The sequence below is a fragment of the Mastacembelus armatus genome, chromosome 5 (genome assembly GCF_900324485.2).
Source record: "Mastacembelus armatus chromosome 5, fMasArm1.2, whole genome shotgun sequence".
NCBI lineage: Eukaryota > Metazoa > Chordata > Actinopteri > Synbranchiformes > Mastacembelidae > Mastacembelus > Mastacembelus armatus.
The window spans coordinates 26,361,880-26,374,789 of NC_046637.1; the positions used below are offsets into that span (position 1 = coordinate 26,361,880).

The 12,910-nt window shown below is 41.0% G+C and overlaps 1 protein-coding gene across 1 annotated transcript; it reads left to right on the top strand.

Moving 5' to 3' along the window:
* Positions 1 to 1,527: 1,527 nt before the first annotated feature.
* cdk4 (cyclin dependent kinase 4) lies at positions 1,528 to 11,330 on the top strand. The gene is made up of 8 exons (XM_026305925.2): positions 1,528 to 1,796; positions 6,499 to 6,733; positions 6,820 to 6,955; positions 7,104 to 7,271; positions 7,781 to 7,890; positions 9,419 to 9,469; positions 9,556 to 9,691; positions 10,468 to 11,330. Exons 2-8 carry the CDS (start codon positions 6,516 to 6,518, stop codon positions 10,567 to 10,569), a joined length of 921 nt encoding a protein of 306 aa, XP_026161710.1. The 5' UTR covers positions 1,528 to 1,796; positions 6,499 to 6,515; the 3' UTR covers positions 10,570 to 11,330.
* Positions 11,331 to 12,910: the final 1,580 nt, after the last annotated feature.

The window sequence follows — 12,910 nt, forward strand, 5'->3', positions numbered from 1 at the left end:
ATCTTCTCCGACCAAAGCCCCCAGTTCATCTCCCAAGTTTGTAAGAGCTTTATTGCTGTTTTGGGTTTCCAGCCTTTTATCCAGGTTCCACCCTCATACTAAAGAACTCCAGCATTGGCAGGTCAGCAAGTTTGGCTCTTCACCACTAACGTTTCAATTAACACAGACTCTAAGAAACTGTCTCCCTGGTTTACTGGCCCTTTTGTAGCTAAGAAAATCATTAGCACCTCCACTGTTCAGCTCCAGCTGATTAATCCCTGTGGCTACACCCTGTGTCTCACTTTTTCAATTTCCTTTTCTTTCACTTTTTCTGTTTTCTTTCAATACAGTTGTTTTTATTTTTGTAACTGAAATGTGGAGCATCCCACCTGCTGTTAGTTTTTCCAGCCGTTTGTATTCAATCGAGAAATAAAGACAAACGTTTTAACAAGAACACCATGGATTTCAGGTTTAGGCTGAAAGTACTTTGATATTATATTTATTATATTTTATATTTGGACCATCTTTTTTCATGCCAATCATTTTTAGCTGATTTACATGTGCATCTTAGTTTATTTATGTGCATTTGGTTGATGTGTTCTGATGTCAATGTGTTTAGAAATTCTTTATTGTTTTTCTCATTCTTCCATCCTTACAGATTTTTTTGTATTTGGTTTTTTGTTTCATTTGTAACGATCAGGACTAAATACACACATAATAGTTTCCAACACACAATAATGTAAAAGCATTTAAATTAATACATTTGTTAACTACACACTAACTCTAAGGTTGGCATGCTGGATTGATTGATTCATAGTGTAATAAAACTGTTGAAATAGTATAAAATATTACATTTTTACTAAATGTATGAATGCTTAAATATCATCCATCATCTAGACCCCCTTAGTCCTAACCAGGGTCCCAGGGACCTGCTGGAGCCTATCCCAGCTCTCTCTGGGTGAAAGGCAGGGGTCCACCCTGGACAGGTCCCCAGTCCATCACAGGGCCACATAGAGACAAACAACCTCACACACTCACACTCACTCCTATGGGCAATTTAGAGTCACCAATCAACCTGACATACATGTTTTTGGACTGTGGGAGGAAACCAGAGTACCTGGAGAAAACCCACACAAGCACAGGGAGAACATGCAGACTCCACACAGAAAGGCCACTGATGGGTTTCAAACCAGGAACCTTCTTACTGTGAGGCAACAGGGCTAACCACTAATGCACCGTGCTGCTTAAATATCACTTTAGTTATTTACAGGTTTACCTAACTTGTATGTTGTATACAATTTACAAAATGCTTGACTGCTGCTGATAAATGTGCATTGCAACAGAAAAAATAAGTAGTTCATGTATATTTAGGCCACAATTTCTCTATCTATTTATCTATCTATTTATCTATCTGTTTATCTGTCTGCCTGTCTTTTTGCAGGCTATCAGTGAATAAACACCAAAGGATAATTCAACAACAGTATGTGGCCGCTAAGAAGTTTCTCATGCATGTTGGGCTGGTGAAGACTTTGGGCTCCGCCTCTTCCAAGTTGCAGAAGCAGCAGGAAGCGACAGCCCCCAAAAAGAGTTCAGGCTGGAGGAGGAAGAAGAAGAAGAAAAAACCTGTGGAGGCCCAAATTATATCGCTTGATTGGCCTCTCCACATCAGATCCACCGCTGGACTGGAAACCTCAGCTGGACCCGACCTGACGCGTCAGACTGGTTTCTGTGAGAGCTGGGGCGGTACGTGGCAGATCTCTGAGCATGTCCTCCTCATAAAGCTCCAGTACCTGCCTCGGGAAAAAGCAACAGGCGAGGTGAGTACAGTATACCCGATCTGGGGCTCACACGGGTCTGGTTTTGGACGTGGAAGAAGCGTTTGCTGCAGGCGGCGTCACAGCTTGTGTCCGCCACGTCAGTGAAAGCGCAGCAGAGGAGGAACAGTCCGTGTGGCCTGTTGCTGCTGCACTTTTCAACACACATTTTCATTAACAAAGGAGCGCTATGGAGGAGCACCACGTGTCTGTGTGGCCTGCTGCTTTCTGCCTCCGCCCACTGCCCTGTCCTCACCAGGCAGATAATCAATAGTGACAGGCCGAGCTGGTGATCAATGGGCAGGTGAATGACCTGAGTGTCAGTGGTGGTGGTGTGAGCTGTGCTGTCTCTGCTGGGAAATGGACAGATGTGTTTTTGCTTTTTTTTTTTTATTTGTTTGTTTGTGTTAATTGGGGACAAGTCATTTAGAGTGTGATCACTTCCTGTGTGGGACCACAGGATGTTTGACATGGAGACTGCAACAAGCCTGGTCATTCATTATGAGACAATAAGCCGTTTCTGTGAAATAGCTCTGGTCATACAACATTATGTTAGGGCAGAGCAGATATACCTTTACACCCTTGTTTTTTGTCAGGAAGCTCAAAAAGATTTTGAAAGTAGGTTTTAAACAGTAACAACATCCATCCATCATCTATACCTGCTTATGCCTAACCAGGGTCACAGTGACCTGCTGGAGCCTATTTTATTGTATTGAGGCGGAGACGGTAAGGAAAGGATGGAGTGTTTTGTAATTTAGGCATGAACTCAATATATTGAGGGTAAAAAAGTATTTTATTGTCTAACCCTAAAGCGTTATGCTCAGGAGGTTACATATGTAGGTCACAATAAAGCCAACGTCAGGGATCCTTATTACAAATGTCTCCTTTAAATTAATAAAATTAAGAGGATATCCTGTAAGTTCAAAGTTCAAATGTTAACATTGGTATCAGCCTTTGCAAGTCCAGTGTTGGTTGAGCTTATATCATGCACATTTAAGTTCCTGCTGTTTGATGTTTGACTATACAGGCCTGAATATTCACGCTTTATTTTCTCTAGGTCTCTCGGTCTCACTTCTCAGGTATTTTCTGTGTTTCTCAGACTCTGTGGCCTTTGACTCTGCTACCACCCACACTGTCATAACGAGCTGTGGACGGTAAACACCCAAAAATCAGCCACGTCACGTTTAAGACACCAAGAAACTGGAAAATATGTGTAATTTATGATCAGCGGAATCTGTGAGATGTGCTGTACTATATACTAAACATATTTACTTCTTTTCTTACAAGGACAGCAGCTCTGTCATCAAGTTTTAGGAGGTTTTAGCAAACTAAGAGGACTTCAGGGAAAACCTTTAAAAAGCAAAATCTATTCATGAATATGATTATTTGTAATTTTACCTTTTCAGTTTTTAGTGTTTTAAATGAAATAAATATTATTATGAACATAAAGAAATATACACTGTTAATACATTTCTAATATAGAAAACATCAGAATTATGACTGTGCCAATGAGTCCACTAGAAAACAGATGAAACCACATTAACCAGTTACAGCTCACCATGTCAATGTGCAGTTTCAAACCACAAACTATCAGTATGTGCTTTGAAAATGGAAAAGACTGACTGAAACAGTGATGACTGCATGAGTTGATACTTTTATTTGTTGAGCACATACACAGGATTGCAGGCAGATTCTTGTCTCTGACTCAGGTTTTTTTTTTTTTGCGTAAGAGGAAGAAATGTGGTTTGTTCACCATATTTAACGCAACATCACTTCGTCTTATTATATCGACCACTTCAAAACTGTGGTTTGGCATCCTTAATTCAGATCTCATCATGTTTTATTTCCACCAGTATGTAGTCCACTTAACAGGATATCTTAAAATATGAATAACTCATCCAGCATGTGCTTTTCTGGTCTTCATTACACCGTCATGTCTGACCACATGAAAGCAACGCAGATATGACTCATCCTAATTTTAAAACTCAGCATGAAATTCATGTTGTTACCTTCAGCAGGGATGCCGCATTCTCTATTTTCTTCTCCAAGGCTCACGAGGAATTGAGTATACGAAGTTTCAGTCCAAACAGGCTGTCCCATGATGCACTTTGAGTCACTGGCTTTGGAAAGTGAAGCGTGTGGTACAGTACTGAAGGGAATGAATTGCTTGCTCTAGTGTTGTTTGTTTTTCATCTTTTGCTGCTCTACGTTTCTCACTGAAACAGTTTAACACCAGACCTGCTTCATCTGTTTCACACTTCCTCAGCCTTAACAAATCTACTGCGATTACTGCAACTTTATGCAGTTATTTTATTGTTTTGTGCATTAAATGTCCAAATGTAGTGAAAAATTCCAATTTCTCAGGGCCTGAGGTTTATCTATGTAAAGTTTACCATAAACATTCAAACCCTAAATATGTTCAGGTTACAAACATATGTTGAGCCGGCTGGGGAAAATCTACCAAACTGGTTTCAGAGCCCAAAGGCTGAGACTTGACGTGAGGGGAGGAAGCACTGAGGTGGTGCCTGGTAAGAGACTGAATCAGTGGCTGGAGTTGGTGGAGGAGTCAGAGGGACATTAGATGAGATGGGACGGGGCTGAGTGGTAGAAGGTGGTGGACAAATGTCCCATTTAAGTGGATTTGCTTCAAAATAGAGCCCCGTTCAGCGAGTCATTGACTCCTTCGAGCAGGTCGGGTACTACTTTGTCCTGAGCACTGAGAAATTCCTCTGTGGACACGAGTAAAAAATATGTCACACGTTTGAAAACTTGGCACACAAAGTACCTGCAGGCTCTTATACAACTTCACCGTGATAGAGGCCAGAACGACTTGCCATAAAATGTTGTGCATTCACCTGCATGGTTGACTTCTGCTGCCAGAATAGTTGAAATATACAGTGAAGTGTTATTTATTAGGTCTCACTGAACAGCCCTGTCACTGTATGATGCGATAAAGCTACAGTATGAACAATAGGTGTTATGACTACATGTGCTTTGAAATGTGTCACCTGTGATGAAGCCACTGAGAATGACCACCCAGCTCTGCAGCTCCTTTTGGCTTTCCGGTCCGGTGTCATGGTTCCTGGTGCTATGTGGTTTCCAGCCACAGCAGGCAGCTGTTTTAGAGAAACATCTTGATTAAACCCACTAAGCTACTTAAGCTCCTACACCGGCACCAAAAGGCAGACAGATGAAGTTATCTGCTGGCTAAAAAGCTAGTTATTTCCCTGAGGAGTTGGTGGAGAAACAGGGGCTGAAAGGAGAGTAAATTACTTTTGTCAGGTAGCCAGAAACACAGCTCTGAATGAATGCTAACGATGCTTTGTGTTTGTGGGATGTCCAGATAAACAATTGTTGGGCAGGGGGCTGCGCGTGGACTGGTGGGTAGCGGTGTGGTGTGATGTTGGTTTGACTCCTGTGAGCCACCTGTCTTCACTTACTCTCCCTCCTGTGTTTCCTGATGTCAGTGTTGTATTTGCTGCTTATTCTGCTGCCACCAGTTGGACAAGGAAGCAGGTTTGAAGGTGATGTTGTAGTTGGCAGTGGTCACTGCAGCGTGGGTGTGTTGAATGTTGACCTCCCTGCTGATGATGAGCTGACACTGTAAAATTGCACATTCTTACCCACATTAGCCGCCCCTAATAGCCCAAACTGTGTTTTTGTAATTGCAACACGCCTCTTTAATGCTGCCTCCTCGTTATTCAGCAGTACTCTGAAGCACAATGTGAAGCAGCCTGTTTTACAAATTGAACTTGATCATAAAGAAGTAGCCGCAGCCCTCCTTTGCAGAGAGTAATGAAACAGCAGCTCAGTTTATTGTTATACTGAGAACTTTAACAGAGAACTTTCTCTCCTTGACGAGGGTCAGTGCTTTATTGCTCGGTACATCGCCAGCTGCTATGACTGATGCCTAATGAAGCTGTTCTCTATAAACTCCTGCACTCTCAGCCTTCTCCTCGCACTGATGCATCCTGCAGCTGAGGAGTCGGTGACAACTCCTGCAATCACAGCTCGCTTTGCTAACAAGCCAAGGCCATTTGGATGAAAAAGCTTGAATAAATCTAAATGGAGCAAACAGAGAGCTGTGAGGCCTCAGGTCAAATTAGACACATATTTTAAGATATTTTTGCAGAACTAGATCTTGAAAACACGATGAGCTTTCTGTCGACACTTTGAGGCAGGTCGGCTGGTGGAGTGAAAGTGGATTTTGTAGTGAATCAGAAACATATTCAGACACAAATTGAGGAACATGATGCGAAATGTTTGGCAAGAAACAATGAGTCATTGTTAATGAGAAGACAGCTAAAGTGGCTAAATATGATAATATTGGTCTGTCAGGTCCACTAGCTCAGTCGGAACAGAAATAGCTTAACCATTGGATGGATTGCTATGAAATGAATCTCAGTGACTTTGGTGACTTTCTCTCTACAACCACAGTGATATTCACATTTGTGTTTATCAGTGAAATGTCTTAACAATTATTCAGCATATTGCAGTAACGTGTTGTACACACTGTGTGACCTTCAGGGTCAATTATAACAACTTTGGTGATGGGAAAGTTAAAGAGAATAGTGAGAAAAGGTGACCAGGTGAATTTTTCTGCTGTTGTGCCTTTTAAGATCCATGTGAGGTGATTGATGATTTGAAAGTTATTATTAAAGTTATGTTTCTGCATCTAATTTGTTTGTTACACTTTGTGTCTCAGTCTGTTTTAACTTAGCCATGGCCGACACCGCGGGTATCCAGTATGAGCCAGTGGCAGAGATCGGAGGAGGTGCTTACGGGACTGTTTACAAGGCCCGAGACACGGAGAGTGGGCAGTTTGTTGCTCTGAAGAGTGTACGTGTACAGACAGACCAAAATGGCCTGCCGATCTCCACAGTTAGAGAGGTGGCCCTGTTGAGAAGACTGGAGCAGTTTGATCACCCAAATGTGGTCAGGTAAGACGACAAAGTGTTTCAGCCTGTGTCTCGTCTCCACCGTCATCGCCTCTCACTGAAGTCACTGCTCTTGTTGTACGTGTCAGGCTCATGGATGTATGTGCCACCCAGAGGACGGACCAGGAGACTAAAGTCACTTTGGTGTTTGAGCATGTGGACCAGGACCTTAAGACGTACCTCGAGAGAACTCCAGCTCCTGGATTGGCCCCTGACCGCATCAAAGTAAATCTAAACAGCTTGATTTCTCAAATAGGTCACAAGGCGGAGACAGTAAGGAAAGGATGGAGTGGTTTGTAATTTAGGCATGAACTCAATAGATTGTTGAAATATTTATTCCACATTTAAAATACGATCATCTGTGTTTTTTAAGGACCTGATGAGGCAGTTGCTGTGCGGCCTTGCATTTCTTCACTCTAACCGCGTGATGCACAGAGACCTGAAACCGGAGAATATTCTGGTAACCAGCCAGGGTCAGGTGAAGCTTGCTGACTTTGGACTGGCCAGGATCTACAGCTGCCACATGGCCCTCACACCTGTGGTAAGAACTCACCTGGACCACAGCAACAGTTCCTTGTGTTCTGCATATGCTATTTTCTAAAACATACCATAAAGTTTTTGTTTCTAGATATTTTTAACTCGTCCCACAGTTGCTGGTTTTCATTCTTTTCAATTCAAAATAAAAACCTTCAGCCACTGACTAAAGGCTTAACTACTTTATCATACTGATCCTTATTTTTGTCTCAGTTGTGACTAAATTCTCACGGGTGTAACAAGTCTGCTGCCACACATGAACCTTGTGAATGCAAAGGCTAATGCTTAATGCTAATGGTGTCATTAACACAAAACACAAAGTGCTGATTGTGAATTAGTTTTCCTTCTGTATGTTAGTAAAATGAATTTGGCCAGCTGTAGAGTAGGAATTATAGCTGTTGAACAGCGGAACAGCAGAAACAGCACTGACTAAAGTACCCCTATTTTGTGGCTAACAAACCAAAACACGTAGAATCAGCAGTGCAGTGTTTGTATCTTCATATCTGTTTCCTGCAGGTGGTGACGCTGTGGTATCGGCCTCCTGAAGTTCTGCTCCAGTCCAGTTATGCCACACCTGTAGATATCTGGAGCACCGGCTGCATCTTTGCTGAGATGTTCAGGCGCAAGTGAGTCAGCAGAATAATATCAAGCTAAAAAAAGAGACAGACACAGAGCGTTTATCTTAGTGGCTTTAATATAATGAGATTAGAATTTCATTCTGGATTCGTGATGATGTGTTTGAATGACATCCTGAAGATATCTTTGTAATGCAGAGGTTTGTGCTCACAGCTCAGGCCAGCTCTTACCAAGGCTGAAATCAAGTTTAGGTTATTAAAACACAAGCTTGGAGAGAGAAGTGATTGCTTTTGTTAAACGTTGACAAGTCTTAGCCTGTCGTGCGCTTTAAGTGCACATGGACTTTTCAAAGTTTGCTCTCAAGATCAAGTGGTTTCTTCATCTTAAGTACTTTGTTTGCATTGCTGTAACATAACCTTAAAACATTATTCATGTTTTCGTTTGCTGATGTTGTACTGAAGACAGATTCAATGCTGTGGCGGTGAATAGCTTGCAGGTACATATGAAACTTTCCAGGTTACGCAGGTAGAAACTTCACCTTTTAAGCTCGACTCGTCTGTAGTCGGAACACGCGTTACCAGATTTTATCTCTGGCACAGCAACGCTGAGTTGGCCAGCAGTTCAGGAGGGTTCAGATTTCATCTGTAACTGGATCATGGTACAAGGTTATTTATGACTGAGGATATCTGGTCCAGGTCTCAGATTGTTGGAGGATGAAGTGGCAAAAAACTGTTGGGCTTTGCTAAACAAATTACGTTTCAGCAAAATGAAATGTTTCATTAGATTCTTAACTGTCTTTGAGAAACCAAATCTAATATATATTAAAGTTCAAAGCTTCTATCAAGGTCAGACCAGACCTCCTTATTATTTTTTAGGACCCCCCCAAAGTTGTGATCTAGTTTTTGTTGGGAGAAACTGTACCCTCCTGTTCCCTCATTTTTCAAACACCATTTCTGTGCAAAAAATCCATTATGGGAACCCTGAGGTTTAAGTGTAACCTGTAAAGTGGATGTGTCTGACTTATACTGTAGTTGTAAGTGACATATTAAAGTAATGTCATCAGCAGCGTGCATACTCATACAGTCCGTTTGACAGTTCACTGTGACCTGATTCAACACAAACTACTGGATTTAGCCCAAACAAAAGTCCTAATCAGTGAATTTAGAGGTTATAATGGGAAGTATTTTGTGTCTGGCTGCCCGAGGTGACGTGTGCCAGAAACCTTTTACTTAACAGACTTGTCTGCAAACATCTTCCAGATCAGCCAAGACACAGGGCAGTTCAACTCAGTGATATACAGAGTAGGTCCATCTACTGGTGGAAGTGACAAACTGCATGTCGACAGTGGTCAGCCTGGGTTAAAGCATGTATGCCTTGAAATAACTGCTTAATGTATTAATGGTAATGATACAGCGATACATCAGAGGTAGTGTGTTATAATATCTGTGTGTTATAATATTCGCACCAATCACCAAATTAGCAGAGACATGTAAACAAGCGAAGCGCAGAAGAAACCTCTTAGCTGCTGAAATGTCACCTTCAGTCTATTTACATTGGTTCATACTTTTGGTTTGTTAGACCTTTGTTCTGTGGAGAATCTGAAGTGGACCAACTTGGGAAAATCTTCGAGTGAGTATCAGATATTTCCCATATGAGTTCTACTGGTAGATGAGCCATAGTATACCTGTTTCATTGAAAATGACATTTTATTTCAGAGTTATTGGCTTGCCTCCTGAGGAGGAGTGGCCAACTGATGTTACGCTCTCAAGAAAAAATTTCCCCCCCGTCACGCCTCGTTCAATCACTGACTTTGTTCCAGAGATAAATGAGCAGGGAGCGCAACTATTGCTGGTAGGTTTTGGCTCTGATTTCTAAAAGATAATGACTGGTAATGGATTGATGTGTAGCAATAAAAAGAATTTGAAACAGGGTAGTAAGAGAGAAGATTTTTCCTTCCTCATAGTCTGGTGACATTCTGGTGACATTCAACACAAGCCACAAGAATTTCACTGGTGCAACACTGGAAATTCTCATGACAGACATTTTATTATCAGGGAGAGAGCAGCAGTTTTGTTTATTTCTAGGCCTAAAATCACAACTTTTCTGATGGATTAGTAGTTAGTTTGCCGACACTTTTAAAAAAGGAAACGCACAGTAAATGTTTTTTTTTTTCCTGGGACTAAACCACTACAACCACCAACCACTTAATCACACTAGACAGTAATTCTCCCTCTCAATATAATGTAGAAAATAGGTTCAGAACAATAAAAGAACCACAGTATGAATGATTCAAATGAATAAACTGAATCAAATAAATCCTAATGACCAAAGTAAGCTCAGGAATGATGCACTGATTTATTTATTTTTTATTCTGTACTTTTTAAAGGAATAGTTTGACATTTTAGGCCAATAAACTTTTTGGTTTTGTGTGAATTAAAAACAAATTGTACATAACATGATAATTAGGGACCTTTAGATGAGATAACCAGCTGCTGGTTCCCTCAACATCTGTATAGTAAAGGACGGGGTGGATTTTATCTGACTCCCAGCATGAAAGCAAATAAAAGTTTTTTGTGAAATTTGACAGTGACACAGCTTTAATATCCTGTTATTCTTCTTTTCCACAGAAAATGCTGACCTTTGACCCTTTGAAACGAATATCTGCCCTCAGCGCACTAGAACATTCTTATTTCCAGGATGAGGAGACATTGACTCAAACAAAAAGCTGAAGTGATGCAGCGAAATGTGCAGTGTCCAAGTTTAGACCTGACCTAACCGTAAAGGATTAAATTTCATTAAGTGCCTTGCCCTTCACGACGCCTGGGTTATGCTTTGGGATATTTTCTGTTATTCCTGCATCAAAAAAGGATTAAGCCTGGGAAATGGAATAAAATATGAAGAGGCGTGAATTTAAGGATCACTGGCTTTTCACCATGTAAATGTCAGAGTTAATGATGTTAACGTGTCTTCAAGGACAGTGCCAGTGTTTTTAACGTTTGATTTCTGCACCAGTCCTGTCAGCAGAGACTGGTGCACAGAAACGTCCGTCATCTCTTCTGTAATGTCGTTCTTACTGTGTACAGTGTTTAGATAGATGGAAGGAAGAGGAGATGTCTTTTTGTTACAGGCTGACACAAGAACAGCCTCTAGTTAGTGATTTTACTGTGTTCGTGTTAACATTTTATCATACAAAGAACAGTAACACCACAAATCTGCATCAAATTCTATGGAAATTATGAAACACAAGTGTATTTAAAGAAAAGGTAGTTTGAGGTAGCAGAAGACGAACGCACAAGTAACACATAACAAGAATACTGGTATTGCCCTTAAATAGTCAAAGAAACACACTTTCATTTCATCGTTCATTTCAATATTTTTCTGTGCCTCACTAAAACCATCTGAAATCAACCAGCACTGTAACTATATATATGCTATTATACAGATGTTAGTCCATATAAACTAAATAAATGTGACTGTATGAAAACTGAAATGGACTGAAATATTTTTGAGAAACACACTGAACCAAAGTAAATACTAACAAATGTTTAAAAAAGTTTAAATAGCCAATTACATTGTTTTTGTCTACTAATATCGACTAAATATACATAATATAATGATCCTAAATCAACAAGAGATTTTTTTTCTTATTTGGTTTTTTGTTGATTGGATTGATTTATAAAGCAGTAATTGATATGATTGATATAATGACTTAATTATTGCTAAGAATCTACAACAGTTTCCAGCATATAGAAAAGGTATCAATAAAGTCATTGGTAAACATCTGCACCTAGTGTCATTTTAGATCTTTAACCATTTAAAGGCAGCTAATAACTTAAAGGGATAGTGCAACATTTTTGATTATGTATGAAATAAAGTTAATGAGTTAGCTTTAGAGGTGCTTGTATGTGGATTTCTTACCACTGCTGGACAGAGGCAGACCAGATGTTTCCCTGTTTCCAGTCTTCATGTTAAGCTAACATCAAAGGAAAGTGTGCCAGTGTGCCACAAGTATCTTCACCCTGCTGAGTTACAGATTTAAAATATTGACTGTATGGTTTTTTTTTAACCTAAAAAGGCTTCACTGGTTTCATGAAATATTGGTGCATTAACACAATTTATCAGGTCAACTTTTTCTCGAGGTTTCGTCTAATAACGTTTACAGTTTTAGCAGCTTTATCAGTTGTGTTTGATCCAAATATTCAATTCGTTTTAAAGGATTAGGCCAAAAAAGGTTTTGACAGGGTCGTGATGAGCAGACAAGCACGGAGAGAAGACACCTGCCTTCCAACACCTGCAGAGAGCAGGTAGTGAACAGAAACAGCTCTTTTCTGCATTTTTCTGTTCCAAAGAAACCAATTTCCCTTCTCTCTTTTCTATAATTTTCTACTTTCCTGGATTTAATTATCCAAAACATGTGTCATCTTTAGTTTCCTCCCTTAACACTGAGTTTTTATTGTCTTTAACAGCACCCTATTGTATTCTCTATTGTAGCAGCCAGCTGACATCCAGATTTGTCCTCGCTGTGCATTCACATTTCTTTCTCCCTCACAGGGGACAGACAGTGAGGCAGTGAGTGAAAGCAGGAGCTGCCCATAAATTGCTTTGGAGAAGGAGAGGGGAGAGAAAGAGCAAGAGACAGAGCAGATGCACTGGCAGGAGCAGAGCTGAGTGGGTTTTTTTTCTTTCTTCTTCTTCTCCCCTCCTGTCTCTATTATTGTGTCGGCACAGATAAAGATCTGATAAACGTGGGCAAGACCACCGGCACCTGACTGCAAGGCTCTGTTCGCCAGAGCTGTATCGCAGTGTGGAGCTGATGTGCAGAGGCGAAGGTGGGCGAGCGCGGGGGGCTGCAAGGCTCCGTGGCTGCCAGAAGAGGGGGAAAAATAGGAGGAGGGGCTGTGGCGAGCTGGTGGGCTTCCTCTGCCTCACAGACACATTTTATTGACTTGCTAATTGGATGAGGCACTCGGAGGAGAGGATGCGGTGACCGAGAGGAGCTGCTCTCCAGAGGAGGGGTAAAGGCACACGGCGGCATCGCTTGGGTTGCGTAAATCCGGTGACTTTTTTTTT

Excerpts from the sequence above, each read along its gene's own strand:
- cdk4 (XM_026305925.2), top strand. The coding sequence starts at position 6,516 with ATGGCCGACACCGCGGGTATCCAGTATGAGCCAGTGGCAGAGATCGGA. Across the intron at positions 6,956-7,103 it reads TGGCCCCTGACCGCATCAAA|GACCTGATGAGGCAGTTGCT; the intron begins GTAAATCTAAAC and ends GTGTTTTTTAAG. Across the intron at positions 7,891-9,418 it reads GCTGAGATGTTCAGGCGCAA|ACCTTTGTTCTGTGGAGAAT; the intron begins GTGAGTCAGCAG and ends TTGGTTTGTTAG.